Genomic DNA, 21674 nt, shown 5'->3' with positions numbered 1-21674 from the left:
CGCCTCCGGACAGCTATTTCAGTCATGCAAGACTAAAGTCTGCTTGAATGGGGGGTTTTCATGGATAATTTTTATAATGCCTTTTTGTCCCATTTGTGAACTATTGAACTATTGTACAAGAGCTGCACAAGGATTGTTGAAAATTGTTATTGGAACGATCTTTGGTGAGCTGCTCCTTTAAAACACAGTGCATGCTGTTCTTCACAATACTCAGGATAATTTGTAGCTTTGGCAGCGTCTCGGTGAGCCTGTTTCCTTAGGCATTACTTTCATCAAAATCTGAGAACATCTGAGAGCTTCAAAATGTGATGATTCATAGCCTTTGCTAATGGTGTGAGACCCTAAAAGACAAAAACAGACCCATTCTTCCTTTGACAAAGTCAGAAGGTACTTTCTGCTCAAAACAGGCTATTATTATCTGTTGATATCTTAGACAAAGACTTGATCGCCCTCAGAGCTAGAGTTTTATTACACATATGAGATGTCTATAGCGGAGACTACAAAGGCTTGATTGATCCGTTTTGAGAACGGAGGGAATTTACTCAATTCGTGTTGTATTTTGCACATGGTTGCTTTTGGTGAAGTCATCAGCGTGAGTTCACGTGTGTCCGCCGTTCCCACCGGCGTAATGTTTTGTTAACAAGCAAATCCTGTTTTATAAAATCACACGTATTAATTTATACTGGACGTCCCTGCATGCTCTGGAATGCAGATTGCAGTGCAGCCAAGTCGTACCATTTATCCTCAATGACCTAATCGAGTTCAGACAGACAGCAATCTGAATCTAATGCTCTAGATGCCACATCATATCCTTTCAGCTCATGTTTGCTTTCTGGTATGAATCTTGGTGGTTGATTTCTTACTTGACTCAAGACAGCACAGCACTGAAACACACAATGGGTGATCAGTGTTACCTTTCAGTGATGTGGATGAATCCATTGATGGCGATTAAAAGAAAATCTTGTTGTTTAAGTTTTTCTGCAAAAAGTTATTTTCTTAAAGGGACATTCCACTTTTTTAAAAAATATGCTCATTTTCCAGCTCCCTCGAGTTAAACATTTGATTCTTACCATTTTGAAATCCTTTCAGCTGGTCTGGCGCTAGCACTTTTAGCATAGCTTAGCACAATCCATTGAATCTGACCAGACCATCAGCATCGCGCCCAAAAACAACCAAATAGTTTCAACGTTTTTCCTATTCAAAACTTGACTCTTCTGTAGTTACATTGTGTACTTAGACCGACAGAAAATTAAAAGCTGCAATTCTCTAGGCAGATACGGTTAGGAAAATACTCTCAAACTGGCGTAATAATCAAGGACTTTGCTGATGTAACATGGCTGCAGCAGGGATAGTGATATTAAGCACTGCCCGAAAATAGTCCCCTTGGTTACTTTCAGTGGCAGGGGACTATTTTCGGGCAGTGCGTAATATCACAACGCCTGCTGCAGCCATGTTACATTAGCAAAGTCCTTGATTATTACACCAGAATGAGAGTATTTTCCTAACCGTATCTGCCTAAATAATTGCAACTTTTAATTTTCTGTCGGTCTAAGTACACAATGTAACTACAGAAGAGTCAAGTTTTAAATAGGAAAAAAAATCGAAACTGGTTATTTTTAGCGTGATGCTAATGGTCTAATCAGATTCAATAGATTGTGCTTAGCTATGCTAAAAGTGCTAGCGCCAGACCCAACGATCCAACCCAGTCTCACCCCATGTCGTCAATATTTGACGACACTTGACCATTCGTCAATATGTGACGCGGAGGGTATACCTTTCGCGTCATTTTTTGATGAACTGGGGACGTTGCATTCTCTTCTCCTATTTTCTTACCATTTTCGCGTCGGTTTATGGTTAGATTTACATAATGACATCCCTACCCAAACCTAACTCTAACCCCAGCGCCAGGTGACAACTGTTTCTAACCCCAACGCCAGGTGACAACTGTTTAATTTCGCGTACACTGTTTAATTTCGCGTACACTGTTTAATTTTGCGTAATCTAACCCTAAACCGACGCGAAAATGGTAAGAAAATAGGAGAAGAGAATGCAACGGACGTAATAGTATTGAAGTCCCCAGTTCGTCAAAAAATGACGCGAAAGGTATACCCTCCGCGTCACATATTGACGAATGGTCAAGTGTCGTCAAATATTGACGACATGGGGTGAGACTGTGTTAAACGATCAGCTGAATGGATTTCAAAATGGTAAGAATCAAATGTTTAAAGGCGGAGTCCATGATGTTTGAAAGCCAATGTTGATATTTGAAATCATCTAAACAAACACGCCCCTACCCCAATAGAATCTGGACTCTTTGTTGATAGACCCGCCCCACACATACGCAACCCGGCATTTGATTTGATTTGATTGGCTATAAGTGTGTTTTGGTAGTCGGCCCGTCTCCTTTTCCAATGCGTTTTTCAAACATCGTGGACTCCGCCTTTAACTCTAGGGGAGCTGGAAAATGAGCATATTGCCATTTTGTAAGAAAAAAACATAAACTATAAATAAAATGCCGTTTTCACAATCTTTCTGATTCTATAGGAAATATTTCAACATAAGTGAAAATATTTTGTCAGTCAAACCATTTCAAGGGATGTTACACCAGGATACAGCTACTAAAATAAGGAATGCTGGATATGAAATTTGGAGAGCGATACATGTCTTCATACATGCTAAAACAATGATGGAGCAATAATTTAACACAGAAGAAAGCTTCTGACTTGGGTGTAGCGCATCCAAAAGCTGGTAATGGTTAGAGGGGAACCGTGTCTCATATACTGTAGCCACATATACTGTGTCCCCATTATAGACCTAATTAGTCATTGCCCTGGGACACAAAGTGAAGTAGGGCACTAAAAATTGCCCTAAAAGTTTTTTTTATTATATAAAAGTGTGACCTGCTTTCTGACCTGATCCTTATTTTTGGAAGCGCATCAGAGAGCTCGCATTTTGCCAATTTGGATGCTGTTTCTGTGTTTTGATAAGTGTCTTTCAGCCACATTTAATTTTGCTCTACATGCATCAGGAGGTCACGCTCCCGGATTCTGCACGTGGAACCAATGAAAAAGATTTAAGATGGTGAGCGGATGGATGAGATTAGGGAAGAATATGTCTGTCAAGAGACAGGCCATGGCTGTGGACCAGCATTAATGCAGATTCAGCAGAGTGCCCGCCTGGAACTAGTAAAGCAGGGGCTTGGCACTGTTCCCCAGAGCTTCAGTCTGAGAGAGGAGGGTGGAAGGATGAGGGAAGTAGCGGTTGATCCAAAGCAAACAGGAAGGCCTCCATTTGCAGGTGCAGATAGGGGTTTTGGAAGCGACAGGGTTGTAACCTTGATCTCTGTTAATTTAGTGTTATGAAAAGCTACATCATTTTTCATGTCCTCTGACCTGTACGCACATTCAGTTACAATGATTATCGCTACCATCTGAGCACTTCTAGCTTGAAGTATCACTTAAATAGCAGTAATGCAGAAATCATATAAACAGGCCCCTGGTCTGTGTTTGACACGGTGCCGAAGGTCATTGATCTTTCTTCACTCAGTGGTTATCAGCCAGGGCCTTTGTACGCTGCTAATCCGCTGTGCAATCTGATCACAGACTCAACACTGGCCTTAAATAGGATGAGTCATAGGTGACTGTCTGTCTTTGATATCTCTCATCACATCAAAGAGCTAGGTGATAACAAGATTAACCAGATAAAAGAGTTGTATTGCTTTGGTGGATAAAGATAAAGCTGGAAGACTCAAAGATTCTGTAAAAGTCTTCAGTAACTAAAACTTAAAAAGGTTATATTACATATAAAAACACATTATAGTGGGGATCGACCAATATGTGTTTTTTAGTGCTATGTAATATCAATCACTCAAAGTCTGATAACCCATATTTTGCATTGATATATTTGTCTGGTGTAAAAATGTCAAAATTGATTAACAAGGACTCATATGTTCATATAATGTTCATATAACAGGACAGCATAGTATTCATATAACAGGACAGCATAGTATTCATATAACATGACAGTATATTATAGTATTCATATTACATGACAGCATAGTATTCATATAACAGGACAGCATAGTATTCATATAACAGGACAGCATAGTATTCATATAACAGGACAGTATATTATAGTATTCATATAACAGGACAGTATATTATAGTATTCATATAACAGGACAGCATAATATTCATATAACAGGACAGCATAGTATTCATATAACAGGACAGCATAGTATTCATATAACATGACAGTATATTATAGTATTCATATTACATGACAGCATAGTATTCATATAACAGGACAGCATAGTATTCATATAACATGACAGTATATATAACAGGACAGTATATTATAGTATTCATATAACAGGACAGTATATTATAGTATTCATATAACAGGACAGCATAGTATTCATATAACAGGACAGTAAAGTATTTATATAACAGGACAGTATATTATAGTATTCATATAACAGGACAGCATAGTATTCATATAACAGGACAGTAAAGTATTCATATAACAGGACAGTATATTATAGTATTCATATAACAGGACAGCATAGTATTCATATAACAGGACAGTATAGTATTTATTTAACAGGACAGCATAGTATTCATATAACATGACAGTATAGTATTCCAACCCAGTCTCACGGCAAGTCGTGTTATAGTAACGAAAATTTTGATTAATTTATTCGTGTTTGATGACGCGAGTTTCCGCTGTTTTTCGTGTCTCTGGGGGCGGGTGTCTTTTTCGTCCTTCCCAGCGCGAGTTTCTGTCGGTGGCTGTTCGTGTCTGTGGCACGGCTTTCTTTGTCGTGTCATTTTATGTTTTGTTTTCTCATCGTTGTTTTCTATTTTTTGACCATTGTCGCTTGGGGTTTGGGTTAGAATCACTTTCTGCGACTTCCTAACCCAAACCCCAGCTCTAACCCCAACTCCAGGCGAGAATAGTTTTAAAAGTGGACGAAAAACATGTAGAAACCAATGCAAAAAATAACATCCTAACGCAAACCCCGGATCTAACCCTAACCCCAAGCGACAATGATTTAAAAATAGGAAACAACGATGAGAAAACAAAATATAAAATGACACGATAAAGAAAGTCGTGCCACAGACACGAACAGCCATTGATAGAAATTCGTGCTGGGAAGGACGAAAAAGACATTCGTCTCCAGAGACACGAAAAACAGCGGAAATTCGTGTCATCAAACACGAATAAATTAATCAAAATTTTTCGTTACTATAACACGACTTCCCGTGAGGCTGTGTTGAGTATTCATATAACAGGACAGTGGAGTATTCTTATAACAGGACAGCATAGTATTCATATAACAGGACAATGGAGTATTCTTATGACAGGACAGCATAGTATTCATATAACAGGACAGTTTAGTATTCATATAACAGGACAGCATAGTATTCATATAACAGGACAGTATAGTATTCATATAACAGGACAGCATAGTATTCATATAACATGACAGCATAGTATTCATATAACAGGACAGCATAGTATTCATATAACATGACAGTATAGTATTCATATAACAGGACAGTGGAGTATTCTTATAACAGGACAGCATAGTATTCATATAACAGGACAATGGAGTATTCTTATAACAGGACAGCATAGTATTCATATAACAGGACAGTATAGTAGTCATATAACAGGACAGTGCAGTATTCATATAACATGACAGCATAGTATTCATATAACAGGACAGCATAGTATTCATATAACAGGACAGTATAGTATTCATATAACAGGACAGCATAGTATTCATATAACATGACAGCATAGTATTCATATAACAGGACAGCATAGTATTCATATAACATGACAGTATAGTATTCATATAACAGGACAGTGGAGTATTCTTATAACAGGACAGCATAGTATTCATATAACAGGACAATGGAGTATTCTTATAACAGGACAGCATAGTATTCATATAACAGGACAGTATAGTAGTCATATAACAGGACAGCATAGTATTTATATAACAGGACAGTATAGTATTTATATAACAGGACAGCATAGTATTCATATAACATGACAGTGGAGTATTCTTTTAACAGGAGACAGTGTTTCCTCTAGGATTTTTTTCAGCTGTGGCGGCAGGGGGCGCCCATGATGATTATAAATGTACATTTTTTTTAAAAGTAGAATATAGGCTACAGTAAACTAACATGTATTTTTTATCATTTTCATGCTGTCATTTACTTTTCCTCATATTTATAGCATATTGCTTTTCTATGTTTGATCTAAAATGTATTTTCTTAAAAAACGTTACATAGCTACGTACGTAGTTCGGATATTTCATTGTAGTTTTAATGTAGTTCGGATATTTCATTGTAGTTTTAATGTAACGTAGTGTGCATTGCAAGTTGTGCTCGTGTTTAGCGTTACAGAGCTGTTGCAAACTCACGCACAGTCCTGTTTGATAATTCGCACCACTGTGATTGACCGAACATCCATCAGCAGCAATTTTATTTCACACCCGGTCCGGACCATTTGACATAAAGACCCCGAGCCGGTCACACCGCAAATCGCGCAGTTAAATAGAAACCTTTAACGGTCTTCAGACAGATCTTAAACACAAAGCACGGGGCCATTTAAAAACGAGTCGAATTTTGGTCTTGGATGTTAGACCCGCATTTTACTCTTGTCTATTGAGTCCCGACCTGCATCTACAACACAAATGACACGCAAATAGTCTATTATTACACCCGTTAGATCAAATCCCGCGGGTACCCCGACCCTGCTGTTTCGTCTGAAAACAGATAAAACAGTCTCACCGTCTGCCTCAAGTTTCTATTACCAACGTTCTTCTCTTCCACGGGAATAATGTAAGTTTCCTTACAAACAGATTCGACTATTAATGTCTTGCAGTCGCATATACGGTAAGTAGTATTCAGTATTTAGCCTTTTGTTTTTGGAAAAATATCATATAATTTAATGTGAAACTTTGTGAGTGTCGATCTAAAGCACAGAAGATTGATTGACAGCTGAGCGGTCAGCAGCGCGCTACTGCGCTTATTCTGAATAACTAATGACCAGATAAGTTGATAGTATGACTGAGTACAGTGATTCCAAATGAATGTCCAAAAACTTGTTATATGTTAAATCGAAAGTTTAATCATGTCTTTTCTCGCAGCCCTGCGCTGCGTCCGCGTTGAACATCAAATGCGTGATGACCTTGCACCTTAAATTACCCTAAATTTATAGTCATAAAGATAAAAGTAAAACAATATTCGAAACTTCAAATTATGTATTTTTATTTGTGTAAACTCACAATAAGGAGAAAACTTTGTGCTTACTTAAAATCATTAAAAACATGACGTGCTTTCTGCTGCTTTGGTCAGCGCGTCACAAAAAAAAACAGAAACTCAAATACTTTTTTATTCGTTTTGTCAATTTAATTATTATTTAAGTGTAACATATTTCGTATAGGCTTATTTATTTTATTATTATTTCTCAGAACAGAGACGTAGCCTTATCATCCTCTGTTGATTTAAATCTATTTGTTCATTAAACTAAACCCATGGAAGAAATTATGATACTTTAGGAGATTTATTTATAAATGAGTTAACAACGCGAATCCAGAAAGGAATTTATTTCTAAGACAGCCAGTCTGGCAGAGCGGACATTTATGTAGCTTTTTTGCGAGCTGCCGCCGTGGGTTTTGTCTAGAAGGGATACAGCAAATGCCGAAAAGTTAATGATTAGATTTGGAGGTAGGGTTATTAGGATGAAAACAGCGGCTCTGGCTAAATGAGATACAAATACATCCTACAATCGTGTAAAATTTTGTGTTTAGAGTTGGGTTTGGTTGAAGGATTAGATTAAAACAGTGGTCATCCAGCGAGATTTCGTTTGCTGTATCCCTTCTATCCACAACCGCAGGCGTGGCGGGGATGTTTTAGGCATGGCGGGCCGCCACGGTTGAATGTATATAGCGGAAACACTGGGAGAGCTTAGTATTCATTTAACAGGACAGTATAGTAGTCATATAACAGGACAGTGCAGTATTCTTATAACAGGACAATGTAGTGTTCTTTTAGCCCTTGTCAAGGACAAGGCCTATTTTAAGTTTGACTCCCAAACTGTTTCTGCTCAGCACATTTTTCCCTTTCTGCACCGTGTTCTCAGTTTAAATGCAGTGAGGTGTACAAAACACTCCTGGCCTGGACCCAAAGCTCAGGGTACAGCATCAGTAAGATATAGATATCAACTGTCCTACTCCTGGCATAAAAAAATAGGAACTGTCCTTGTAGATATCAGTCTTACTCACCTCAATTGTTCTATTGTAGAAAAATAAGCATCAGTAATCTGAGCTCTTTGGTTTCTCCAAAATCAAGCAATAGTGTTGTAATCGTAAACTACTGTAATGTTCATTTTTGTAAAGCGTCAGACTTTTTTTTCAGAAGATGAAGAATCTCTGTGTGATTGTTTCTAGGTCATTGGCTGAGCTATCAAACGTTTCACTAGAAGTCTTTGGGCAGCGTGCCAACAAATACAGGTTCAAAAGAGACAAAAAAGCCTCTGACCCACCATAGCCACGGCAGATGTCAAACATCAGTAACATCTCTCACTTGAATGCTATGAAACAATTGAGGTTGTTTAGGTAGTTTTCGTGGTTTTTCACTAGACAATGCTGTTTAAACAGTAGTTTATTGTTTCTTTTGCTGTTGATGGCTGATTTCACCCATATGGCCAGTATGCTGATACTATCCGTCTTTTTTTAGTAAATGTTAGATTTAGATACTTAAGCATAAAGCACACTAAAGTTTGTTGAATTTATAATGACAAAGCAAGAATCTGTACCTTTCCAAAATTGTATTTAAAAAGCAAGACAAAATGCTAAGAAAACTATTTTTACAGTATAATTATTAGAACTACTGAACATATTAAGTTCCTAGAAAGAGGCCTTCTCCAAACTGACCTCTGGCTCACCTCCTGATACGAGTTAAAGTGTTAAGTCGCTCTGAACCACAAACACAACCTCTGCCCAAATATCACAGCTGTTACACAAGCATTCAAAAATGTCTGTCTGAGAATGAAGTGCTCACGGAGGGCAGAAGGAAGTCCTGTAGTGAACTTTCACAGCGTGAAACACGAGACCTGCCAAACATCTACATTAATGCTTTGCTCATTAATGGTGAGTGGGTAGTTGAGAAGACATATGCACACCGGGGGACTGTCTCCAGGCCTGTGGCAGGTGTCCAAAACAGATGCACAATTGTGAGGTGCCATCCTTGTTTAAAAGGCTTGGCAGAGTTAAGTGTGAAATACAGGAGCTCACCATGCTGAAATCCACTGTGTTCAGTGAACGAAAGCTACAATTAAACTCCTATTAGTGACCATGCAGGCAGTCTTTAGATTCCTGCTCTTCTTACTCAGAGCTCCAGTTTCAGCTCATTGACGTTGAGTGTTTTATGCAGTCTGTCTTCTGGTCGATTTGTCTTATTGGTTTTTTAGCATAGAGCTATACACTGTCAGACTACATGGTTCCTACAGTAGGTACTGTATCACTTGGGTGATGCCCTTTCAAAAAGTACCATTTCCACCCAAAGAGTTCATATTAATACTTTAGAGGTACATATTGGTACCTATAGCGTGCATATTAGTATGTATACACACCTATACCTAAATGGTACACAATAAGATCTGTTTTAAGATAGTTTACTCATTTATTTATTTGATCATTTCACTTGATTGGTGGACAATAAAGAAGCAAGGGCAACCATGTCATGACCGCAACCTTATTAAAACTGATTGCCATTAATCCGAGTGCATCATTAAAGCCCAGGCACTCTAAAATTACCTGCGTGCCAGGAAGCGGGAACAACACACTCGCTCGTTTTATCCCTCAGCGCGCTAACAACCTCTCTAGTGCAAGAAAATGTCAGAGATCATGTGTGAGGAAGAGTCTGAATCATGCGCATTACAAGTTCAGGTGCTAGAAGCTGTTTAAGACGCGCACATTTAAGGTCCGAGCAAGAGTCCAAGACGCACACATTATTAAGTCAAGTGCGTGCGAGAAGGAATCCGAGCGTGTTACAAGCTCTCTCGCCCATAATGAAGCCCACAAACCATCTCATGCATGGAAAAGCACACAATGTGCATGTTAATGTAAAACTATGATGATAACGTGATGCCCAGCCAATGTCAGACCAACGACCACCAGCTGCCCTGGTCTAATCTACTTATCCGTGTGTGTGTGTATATATATGTTTTAATTCCCACAAAATTGTATCTATTATAATATATCCTCTATAGAATCAGCTATGGGTTTTTCCCTCCTAGGACTTTTCTCGCAGGGTTTTTCTCCTAGGGGTTTTTTCAACCCCTGGGGCGTCTGCTGACATTGGCTTAACTTAGCACCCTCTTATATACAAACATTATTAATACGCTCGCAAGTACGGTTAATCTTACCCGCTGTATTCTTCTCCTTATGTTATGATTTTTCTGTGTTTTTGCCTGCATCTATTAATGTAAAGCTGCTTTAAAACAATTAAACAATTGTGAAAAGCGCTATATAAATAAAATTGAATTGAACATTTAATTAATAATAATAACTATTACCAACTATCGTCATAAAAGCCTGCTATTGGCGATATGTCTGACGATCGTTGATGCATGATACTATCGTCTATCGGCACAACCCTAGATGGACTACTTTAATCATTGCTATGTCTTTTGAACGTCCCTCAATGAGCATTGTCAAAAGTAGCATTACAGTCAAAAGTAGCATCAAAATATGTCTCCAGATCCTTGTGTTCTGTTTTGTTTGTCCTTCTGGCTGTTTTTGAATGCAGAAAACATGTCTGGTGTAATTACGTATATCTTTTTGTAGGGTCCCTGGTAGATCAAATGGTTGAGTATTGCTTGGGTTTGATCCTAGGGAGAACATGCACATACTATTAATATAAACCGTGGATAAAAGAGTGTGTCAAATGCACAAATGTAAACGTTCTTCAGGACTGCATTGTCAACTAGTACAGTAGTTTAGAACAATGACTAATTTATTAAAAAAAAATCGTTTTGCAAATTCACTATTCTAATGTGGCATTGGCTTAATCTGGGTGCGGTGCTGTGTCTCCGGTGTCTTTGAGTCTGTGCTGGCCTACTTAAAGTCTGGTCTATTTCTGCCACAAGTGCTCTGAGCATGATGTTCTGTTTTAGATTTGCGCTCTCGTTTTTTCTGTGAGCGAGTATGTTTTGGGAGAGCATGTGTGTATGTGTTGGGGGTGTGGTGGTGAGAATACATGCAGAGTTAATATTATTGTCAATTGGATTTTTGAATAGCCATCTGTTCTGCCACATTGGCTATAAGCAATATGCAGATAATTTAGTTCTTGGGGGGAAATGAAGCATGAATTAATTTCCACTGATTTGTTCTTAAATATCACACCATTAGCTAGATGCTAAGAAAACATTCAAAGAATGTAGGATTGAAAGCGATTGAAAATTGAAAGCAGGAAATAAAAGGAATGAGTCAAAAGATAACCATCAACAGAGTAACTTAATAAAAATGAAGAGCTGCTGAGCATTTGTTTAAAAAATATTTGGTTTCACACAACTGGCCTGTATCAAAATAAGATATCATTTTTTTATGTCCGCATAGTTTGGAAAAGTGTCCAAATTATGTCATTCCCAATAACATTCCAAAATCTCACATTCTTTCCCTGCTCTCGATATGTTATTTCACATTCCCCTATTCCCAGTTTCATATTCCTGTTGTGTGGAGTCTGATCTGTACGTAGATGGTCCACGTCCAGAATATAAAGGATTAATGATGTGTACTTGAAGAGAAAACAAATGTTATAATCATACTGATGTGTTTTGCCAATGCTATGATGATTTTATTCAACTAATAGTATATTTATTCCTTGATTCCTAAGATATGCGTTTGACTGTTTTTCAGGAACAAGAGGAGAATAAAGGTGCTACTAGCTGGCCAGAGTTCTACATTGACCAGCTTAGTTCAATGGCAGCTGTGAGTATGTCGTTTTTAGATCTTTCTTTAAGACAACAGTGCATTTATGCATTTTACACTTGGGTACAGGTCCAAGGTCCATATTTAACTGATTTTAAGCTTTTGTTTACTGGCATATAACTATTTTTGTGTTTGTAGGATCAAGAAAACATTGATAACAAAAATCCAGACCATGCGTTTTAAAATCCAGACCATGCAAGATCATGTTTACACGAGATATTGAAATCTGCAGTTTTACTGGTTTTAAGGTCAGAATGTAAACAGATAATCCATCAGAATGCAGATGAAGTTTACATAGAAATTAGAGTAATGGCCGAAAATCAGCTTAATACTAATCCACATGTCACATCTCTATGCCAGCCATAGGCCGGGTGGGGTACATAAATGGGGTCAAAAATATTCTATTTTTGATTTTTGTGTTACAATATATGACATATTTATCCAACAGAGGAAGACTTTGTTGGCTTTGGAGAAGGAAGAAGAAGAAGAACGCAACAAGACCATTGAAAGCCTTAAAACGGCCCTACGGACACAACCCATGAGGTATTTCCTTTATAGTACATATAATATACAAAGGTCACTATATATTGTCTTGTTTTAAAAACATTTAACATTTTAAGTTGTGCACAGCTGTCTCTCCAGTTTTTTTTTCTTTTTTACACAATTATTTTTTTTTATTGCCATGGGCGCCATTTATTAAGCAAACGCTTTCCTTATGGCGTGTGCTTTTGGGCACTGCGTCTCATTAAGCAAATGAGATCACTTTTGTCACACACATGCTCACACAGATGCATGCATTCGATTAGCAGTTCCTGTTTTGACCATCTGATCCCCGGGTCAGGTCATCACCACTGACCTTTGAAGGCCATGGGTCAAAACACTCCAGTCTTTTGTGCATGATGATGGTTTGTTTCAAATGTGTTTTTCTCAGTTTTGGCCAATTCAATTTAAGGAGAAGTGCTTTATAAGGGCCATAAATCACTTGAAGTACTGATGTAATAAATAATACAGAGTTGATCATTTTCAGCTTTGTGGCTGAGAATAAGTACATGCACACATGCTGCATTCACATTAAACTGTGCTGCTCTCTTGAGGGAGATGTGGGTTCCCATCCAACCCTGTTTATGTCGCAGCCCTAATCCATTTCTTCCGTCCTTTAACATTTTAAATGGACTGTAAATAAAAGCATAGCAATTCTAAAGGTAAAAATATGACTGAAAGGTTTATTACATTAAAAGTGTATTAATATTTTATGATCCTTAAGATCTTAAAAACCACTGTACCAACATGAAAACAAACTGCTGAAGTTTACAAAGACACATTTAAGTGCTTAACAATCTTATCAGCACGTATCAGGACAGATTGTTTTATGACCCTGTCATAGTTTAATGCAGGATTTGCAATGAGGTCATTATTGAAGGATGCAGCACTTAAAAACTACATTAGATCCAACCGCAAATAGCTGCATGGGAAAGTTAAAAACTCTATTAGTCACACATACCCGGATAAAGCAATCTTGTTTCACATCCAAAGAGGTGTTTCCTAAAACCACAGCAGCAAAAAATGACATAACCCTGTTAAAATGAGGCTTCTACAGTATGTATTTTTTATGCAAATGAAGCTGATCTTTAATGCACAGCTTCTGACTTCACCCTCCATAGGTTTGTAACACGGTTCATTGACCTGGATGGCTTGACATGCATCTTGAACTTCTTGAAGAGCATGGATTATGAGACCACACAGTCTCAGATCCACACGTCCCTCATCGGTTGCATTAAAGCGCTGATGAACAACTCTCAGGGTCGTGCCCATGTGCTCTCGCATTCTGAGAGCATCAACATCATCGCCCAGAGTCTGGCCACCGAGAACATCAAGACCAAAGTGGCGGTGCTGGAGATCATGGGTGCCGTTTGTTTGGTACCAGGAGGTCACAAGAAGATTCTAGAGGCCATGCTGCACTATCAGAAGTTTGCGTGTGAACGAACACGGTTTCAGGTGGGTTAATATGTATAGACTATTGTTGGATTTTAGTTTAGTTTGGTTTGAAAGTTCTGGTCACTTATCAGCTGATCAAATCACTCCAATCTTAAACGGCACCTATTATGCCCATTTTTACAAGATGTAATCTTAGATGTGCCCAGAATGTGTCCGCGAAGTTTCATTTTAAAATACCCCTCAGATTATTTATTATTTTTAATGTCCAAAATGCCCCTGTTTGGGTTGGAGCAAAAATGTGCTTTTTCCGTGCGTGTACCTTTAAATGCAAATGAGCTACTCCACCTCACTCCCTTACCAAAAATTAAAATAGCTCTGATTCCTGTGAATACAATCTGAGACAATAGTATCACACTATTGTGATATGGCAGACAGTGTAAAACTCACTGAGAGTGAAAACTAATGCAAGATTGTCAGTCAGTGGCTGTGGGCGGGGCTTTATCAGTGTGACATCACATTAATAAGATAATCAAAACTGCATGTCTAATGAGTTTTGGTTTAATGGGGAGTAAAAAAGGATTGGGTGGATTTTTTCATTGTGAGGTTGTTGTTTTCAGACACTGCCAAAGCACATTCATCCACAAACACCTTGTAAAAGTGGATTTTGCGTAATAGGTGCCCTTTAAAACAAAGTGAAACCAGCATACTTTCTAAAGCTGGTTTTAGCTGTTTTGCTTATACCATGTGTATTTTGTTTAATAGACATTGCTGAATGATCTGGACAGAAGCACAGGCCGGTACAGGGACGAGGTCAGCCTGAAAACAGCCATTATGTCCTTCATTAATGCTGTGTTAAGTCAAGGAGCTGGTGAAGTATGCACTTTTTTCATCACACATTTTCCTATTCTGCCCATCAATCTTGATGTACTCTCTATCCAAATCTTTGCTTCTCTAGAAATATATAATAAATTCATAATTTATAATTGTGTAAACAGTTCTGCGATTTCATCGTTTTTTCTTGTATTAACCCACAGTCCAGCCTTGAGTTTCGGATTCATTTACGATACGAGTTCCTCATGTTGGGCATTCAGCCCATCATTGATAAACTCAGGTCACATGAGAACTCTACTTTAGACAGGTGAGCTCCACACCGGTAACTCGTCAATCTTTATTTGAACTTCATTATCTGCAAATCTAATCGTTTTTCTTTGTCCTCAGGCACTTGGATTACTTTGAGATGCTCAGAAACGATGATGAACTCACTTTATCCAGACGCTTCGAGTCTGTGAGTAGTCGCTGTGCATTTGGTTTAGTCATGATCATATCAAAACAATAATACTTACTTTCCAAGACTGTTGTGTGGATTAATCTCTCTTATTTTTTAGCTTCATATAGACACAAAGAGTGCAACGCAGGTCTTTGAGCTTGTGCGGAAGAAGCTGGCCCACACAGATGCATACCCGCATTTCATGTCTGTCCTCCACCATTGCCTGCTCATGCCCCGTGAGTCGCACGGATCCTTCAGCCATCATCTTATTTAACATTGACTTAGCATAGTGACACTATTTGGCACCAGCAGTCTTGCAAAACAAATCTGTTGTATTTCTTTACTGTATTTAGCTTATTTTCAAATTCTCAAACTTTGAATTTAAGGATTAGTCCATTTTCTTAAAAAAAAGTCAGATAATTTATTCACCACCATGTCATCCAAAATGTTGATGTCTTTCTTTGTTCAGTCGAGAAGAAATTATGTTTTTTGAGGAAAACATTCCAGGATTTTTCTCATTTTAATGGACTTTAATGGACCCCAACACTTATTAGTTTTAATGCAGTTTCAACTGAGTTTTAAGGACTCTAAACGATCCCAAAAGAGGCATAAGGGTCTTATCTAGCAAAACGATTGTCATTTTTGACAATAAAAATAAAAATATGCACTTTTAAAACACAACTTCTCGTCTATCTCCGGTCCTGTTACATTCCAGCGCGACCTCACGTAATTGCGTGATGACGTAGAAAGGTCACGTGTTACATATATGAAACTCACATTTGCGGACCATTTTAAACAATAAACTGACACAAAGACATTAATTAGTATCAATTGACATACAACAATGTCTGAACGGTCCTCTTTCTCCACACTTGTAAACACTGGGGCGTAGTTTCGCATACGTCATCCGTGACCTCTTGACGTGATGATGTCGTGCGTAAGGTCGCGCTGGCGTGTCACAGAACCGGAGATGGACGAAAAGTTGTAAGTTGAAGTGTAAAAGTGCATATTTTTTATTAGAAAGACCTTTATGCCTCGTTTGAAACTCTGTTAAAACTGCAATTTTAAACTGCATTAAAACTGTTACGTGTTGGGGTCCATTAAAATGAGAAAAATCTTGGAATGCATTCCTCAAAAAATATAATTTCTTCTAGAATGAACAAAGAAAGACATCAACATTTTGGATGACATGGTGGTGAGTAAATTATCTGGATTTTTTTTAAGAAAATTGACTAATCCTTTAATCAAAACATTTAAATTATGCAATGTAGTGCTGTTGGTTTGTAGTCTTATTACACAGAATTTAGGATAAATTAATCTATTTCATAAACTTTCATAATTTCATAAACCTGTGCCCCCGGCATCATCTCGCGTCCTGCCCCCAGTTTGAAAACCACTGGCTTACCCATAGTTTTCCTAATCTCTCTTGGGAATTTCATCGAACTTATCACATATTAAACCGTTTTATACCAAAATTTGGAAATGTATTACTAAATATTATTCAGATTATTTAATGTGTTACATATGCAGAAATGTATAAATCTGCACTTTGAATCCGTTTTAGATAAGAGAAGTGGAAACACTGTGCAGTACTGGCTGCTGTTGGACCGTATCGTCCAGCAGATGGTCCTGCAGAATGATAAAGGTCACGACCCTGATGTCACCCCATTAGAAAACTTCAATGTGAAGAATGTGGTTCGAATGTGAGTTCACTGACGTGTTTCGGACAATTTCCTCAAAATTGCTTTTCCAGATTTGTCATCTTTAGCATTCATGTCTGGCTTTGGTGAATTTGTAGTTGGCGAGTTTGTTTGATTTGTTTTAAATCCACTCATTAAGTCTTTACTAAGTATGCTGAGATTATCTGTACTAGAATAATCTGTCTTTTCCTAAATCCACTCACTTCCTAACATTTTTCCCTTTAGGCTTGTCAACGAAAATGAGGTCAAACAGTGGAAGGAACAGGCTGAGAAAATGCGAAAAGGTTGAAGTTTTTCCATAAAACTGAAAGAGAAAGTTTTTATCGGCTGGAATTTGTTTGCCAAAACATTGTGACCTGAACGTTGCCCTTTAACCTTTGTGTCCTGTAGACCACCACGAGCTTCAGCAAAAGATGGAGAAGAAAGAGCGAGAGTGTGATGCTAAAACACAAGAGAAGGAGGAGATGATGCAGACGCTTAATAAGATGAAAGAGAAGTTGGAGAGAGAAATGGGGGAACATAAGCTGGTCAAGCAGCAGGCGGCAGAACTGACTGCCCGACTACATGACCTCAGTATGGTACGGTCATAATGTCACAAATACTTTACATGACCTCAACACGGCATGCTGATAATATCACAAATACTTTACATGGCCCCAGCACAGTAGGCGGATGATGTCACAAATAGTTTGCATGACCAAAGTATGCGGACTCTTCCTTCCAGTTAATGGGTTTGGCTACACCCATTGCTTAGACACGTATGAAATCAAACATACAGCTATTCAAACGTTATGGTAGAAAAGATCATATCATACCAAAGATCTTAGTGATTCATGTTGCACCGTCATAAGACATCTATTTATACCTTGACAAACGAAAACGAAACGTTGGTTAAATAAAAATATGCAAGTAAGTATGTATCTCCTTTTCATGCATCATAAGACACCAACAGAAAACTGGTTTACTGATGTCGAACCCACTCATGAACATCTCTGAACATCTCTGGGATTGGTTAAAATGTCAACAGCCAGGCCCAATTACCCATCATTAATGCATAACTAGCATAACTTTAGCTAGTGGAATAACTTTAGAGATGATTGAACGCTCATGGGTGTTCATGGGTCTGCATACTGTTGAAACAACATTTGGATACAGCATATAGGGGCGGTTTCCCGGACAGGGATTAGCTTAAGCCAGAACTAGGCCTTAAAAAATTGGGATATTTTAAGTCATTTTTCAAAGCATAATTTATAAATAAACATTACTGTTGTGCATTTTGAGACACAACACAGCACAGATATATTTTGAGATATGTCCGAGCAAATTGTTTTTTGATGTTAGTCTGGGACTAGGCTTAAGCCCTGTCTTTGAAACCGCCCCATAATATAATTAATATTAATTTCCCTTAGATACTGTACATAAGTACATTCCTTTTTATTTCTAGAAACAGATAGCCAGTGTTCCCGGAGGTCCCCCTATCCCCGGTCCTCCAGGTGGACCTCTCCTACCCCCTCCACCACCTCCACCAGGTGGCATGATGCCTCCTCCACCACCCCCTCCGCCAGGAGGTGCTATGATGCCACCACCTCCACCACCACCCCCTGGAGGTCCTCCACCACCACCTGGACGGGCTCCCTTTGGTATGGCTCCCCCTCCGCCAGGAGCCCCCTTGGGACCATCCTTGAAGAAGAAAAACATTCCTCAGCCAACCAATCCACTTAAGTCCTTCAACTGGTCCAAGCTGCCTGAGGTGAGACTGGCGTGGACCACAGCAGTGGGTTGGGTTATCCAAATGTACACAAAAATCTGTTTCAGGCCTTTTCTCATAGTTGAGAAACACAAATTGGTGTCTCTCTTTCACAGAGCAAGCTTGAGGGAACGGTCTGGGCAGATGTTGATGACGGCAAAGTTTTTAAGATCTTGGATCTGACGGACATTGAGAAGACCTTCTCTGCTTACCAGAGGCAGCAGGTTACTGAACAATGCTACTTTCTTTGCCTTTTTTCTTTGTTTATTCCAAAATGATTTTACAAGCATTTACCGTCCCTCATGCATGATATTTATATGTTTGCCTGTGGTAATCCTGCATCACAAAATCACAAAAGCATGAGGTTTCAATTAACAGACTGTAAAATGTATAGATATCACCACCAGGCATTACAGAATAGTTTTCAGACTTTGGCAAACCGTCCTTATTATGGTTGGTACACCACAATCTTGCTGACATTATTAAGCAATTACACAAATATCTTTACAGTCAAATTAGGAAGGGAAGAAGATGAAAAGGGAAAATTTCTACCACGTTTGATACATCTTGAGATGCTTAGGTCTTTTGGCTCGGTCTTCGTAATCATAATTTGAAAGCATTACGTACTTTAGCTGGTATCGAAATGACTTGCTGAAGGGCTCGTAAGCATGCTTAATACATTAAAATCCATATTCATTAAGCCAACCAGCCCTCTCTAATTTCATTACTGTACAATAGACAAATTTAAGTTGTCTTATTGTTCATATATTTGATTGATTATAAAATAAAAGACAGAAGTGAATTAGGCTGTGTCCACCAAAGCGTTTTTTTCCTGAGGCCAGCATATTTTTTCAATTGTGCCGCACTTTTACAAAATGCCAGTACCTTGCAAGACGCCGTGTGCATTTTTTTGGTCACTAAAAAATATTCAACTACAGGAAATACCCTACGCTCGTCCATGTGACCATCCAATCACAATGCAGGAAGATAAGTTATACTTGACTTATCTACTTGAAATGTACTTGCTTGTAAGGATAAAAAAACATGTATTCTTAATCTAAAATGAAATTGGAGAGGTAAATGTAATACCTTAGCCGTTAACGACCATATAGCATGCATTTGTTAGTGCACACACACCTTCTGACACTGCACTGGCAGACCCCCAATCCCCCATAAGTCTTTGCTTCCATGCACCCTCACCATTTACCAGCCCTGTGATGTCATCATGTGCACATGCCTGTTTGAGTTTGTTTTGGCTGAATTCATCAAACTGCTGTCTTTCTAACATGTGCTGCATCTTCCTTGCTTCATGCCTGCGTTGTAGGACTTCTTTATGGTCAATAACAGCAAGCAGGTAAGTGTGGATGAAATATCTAATAGTGTCATCTCTGTAACCTATACTCACTCTCTGTGTCATATTTGTATTAGTATCTTGTTTGTTCTAAAGAAATGAAAATAAATAATTTTAGGTACAATACCAGTCAAAACTGGGGAAACATTTACTTATTTTTAGTCTCTGTATGCATACAAAGAGATCAATTTTTAAAATCTTCATTGCAATTCTTCTTCAATTTTTTGGAAAGAAATTCATATATAGGCACAATATATGTTTAAGCATAAGCTTAAATAAAAATACATTTAATACAATACAAGGTTGGTAACATCAGCTGTATGAGAATATTCCAAATTTATTAGAATATTATTAATTTTACACTAAAATGTTTCATCTTTTGACCACAGAAAGAGACTGAGGATGATATCTTGAGCTCCAAGAAAGTCAAAGAGCTCTCTGTCATTGATGGACGACGTGCACAGAACTGCAACATCCTTCTCTCACGGTTAGTGTGCTTTATCTGCTCCATGTCTCTGCTCCAGGTGCGGCTGTTATGTCTGTGGTGCACACTGGTTTTCCGATTTAGTGTCATATCCTGTGAGTAAAACCTTGTGGTTCCCATGTCCTGTGTTAAATTCTCATCCACCATGGTTACAATGCCATTTCCCATTAGTAAAAGATTCCCTTCCCTTTGGTTTCTTTATTTGTACTAGGTGACTTCCTTGAATTCTTTGTAAATCAATGCAGTATGAGTTTCTTAAATTAACAATATTCATGTCTCAATAATTGAAATTGTCTTAAAAAAATTAAATATTTTTTTTACTTTTGACAGCTCTGTTGTCTTTGCCAAGAACAATATTTCACTTTGTTCACTTGAGGGCTCTGCTTTTGTATTTATGTAATTTATGTCAGAATTTAATACAAAAATGCTTATTCAAACATGCTCCTTAATTATATAATGTATTAAATCCAGGCATAAATGATTGATTTACTGTAAATCTTTTTTTCGTTTCTTTTTTGATTACGTTGGCCATTTCGCATCCAAGAAAGGATTTAGGATTAGCTATTTCACAGCTGTTACAACACAGAGCTACAGCGTTTCACAGTGCTGTTAGCATTTCTCTGGAAATAGCTTTGCTGTGCAAATTCATCAGCTTTATCAATTTAGCATGTTTCATTACCTTCATTTCTTTTTCAAACATTGTTCTGTCAATGTCAGACCCCAGGAAATATTTTATTCCCTTTTTACAATGAGACTATCATGGCTCACTAAACCAAACTACATGCATACTAAAGAGACACTTCTACAAGTCTTCATTTAAGAACTTCCAAGTCTGTGAATAATATTCAGGGTTTACATTAATTTCCACAAGTTTATACAAATGTTACTGTGAGAACACATTGAAATTAAACAGCCTTCATGGAAAGTCCCTTTTTTGTCAATTTTATGGATAACTTATATTAGTAGATCTGAATCTCATTGTAGGATATAAGCCCTGCCACCTCAGGATTGACATTTCTTTTTGAAAGAACTCCCACAAACAGTAACAGCTGGCAAACCAGACAGCTTCGCATTTATTATGACTCACTAGTTGATTGTGGTCTGGCATGGTACAAAAACATGAGAGGTTCTTGAGTTCAGAGGAAGTCAAATGCTTTGCTACCTCAGAGTACATGAATGG

The 21674-nt window shown here is 38.1% G+C and overlaps 1 protein-coding gene across 2 annotated transcripts in view; it reads left to right on the top strand.

Moving 5' to 3' along the window:
- daam1b (dishevelled associated activator of morphogenesis 1b) overlaps positions 1-21674 on the top strand; it is a 69664-nt gene that overhangs the window by 26391 nt on the left and 21599 nt on the right. Inside the window, exons 4-17 of one of the 2 annotated variants that reach the window (XM_055185693.2) lie at positions 11939-12010; positions 12459-12553; positions 13672-14005; positions 14708-14818; positions 14980-15083; positions 15164-15230; positions 15331-15448; positions 16777-16915; positions 17138-17196; positions 17303-17490; positions 18357-18662; positions 18776-18883; positions 19984-20013; positions 20400-20497. In XM_055185693.2, the coding sequence (XP_055041668.2) occupies positions 11939-12010; positions 12459-12553; positions 13672-14005; positions 14708-14818; positions 14980-15083; positions 15164-15230; positions 15331-15448; positions 16777-16915; positions 17138-17196; positions 17303-17490; positions 18357-18662; positions 18776-18883; positions 19984-20013; positions 20400-20497 (1829 nt within the window). The remainder of the gene's footprint in view (positions 1-11938; positions 12011-12458; positions 12554-13671; positions 14006-14707; positions 14819-14979; positions 15084-15163; positions 15231-15330; positions 15449-16776; positions 16916-17137; positions 17197-17302; positions 17491-18356; positions 18663-18775; positions 18884-19983; positions 20014-20399; positions 20498-21674) is intronic. The other variant, XM_055185694.2, reaches the window with a different exon arrangement.

This window comes from Misgurnus anguillicaudatus, chromosome 18 (assembly GCF_027580225.2).
Source record: "Misgurnus anguillicaudatus chromosome 18, ASM2758022v2, whole genome shotgun sequence".
Taxonomy (NCBI): Eukaryota; Metazoa; Chordata; class Actinopteri; order Cypriniformes; family Cobitidae; genus Misgurnus; species Misgurnus anguillicaudatus.
Note: the sequence above shows the minus strand (reverse complement) of the source record. Positions and strands in the feature narration are given on the sequence as shown.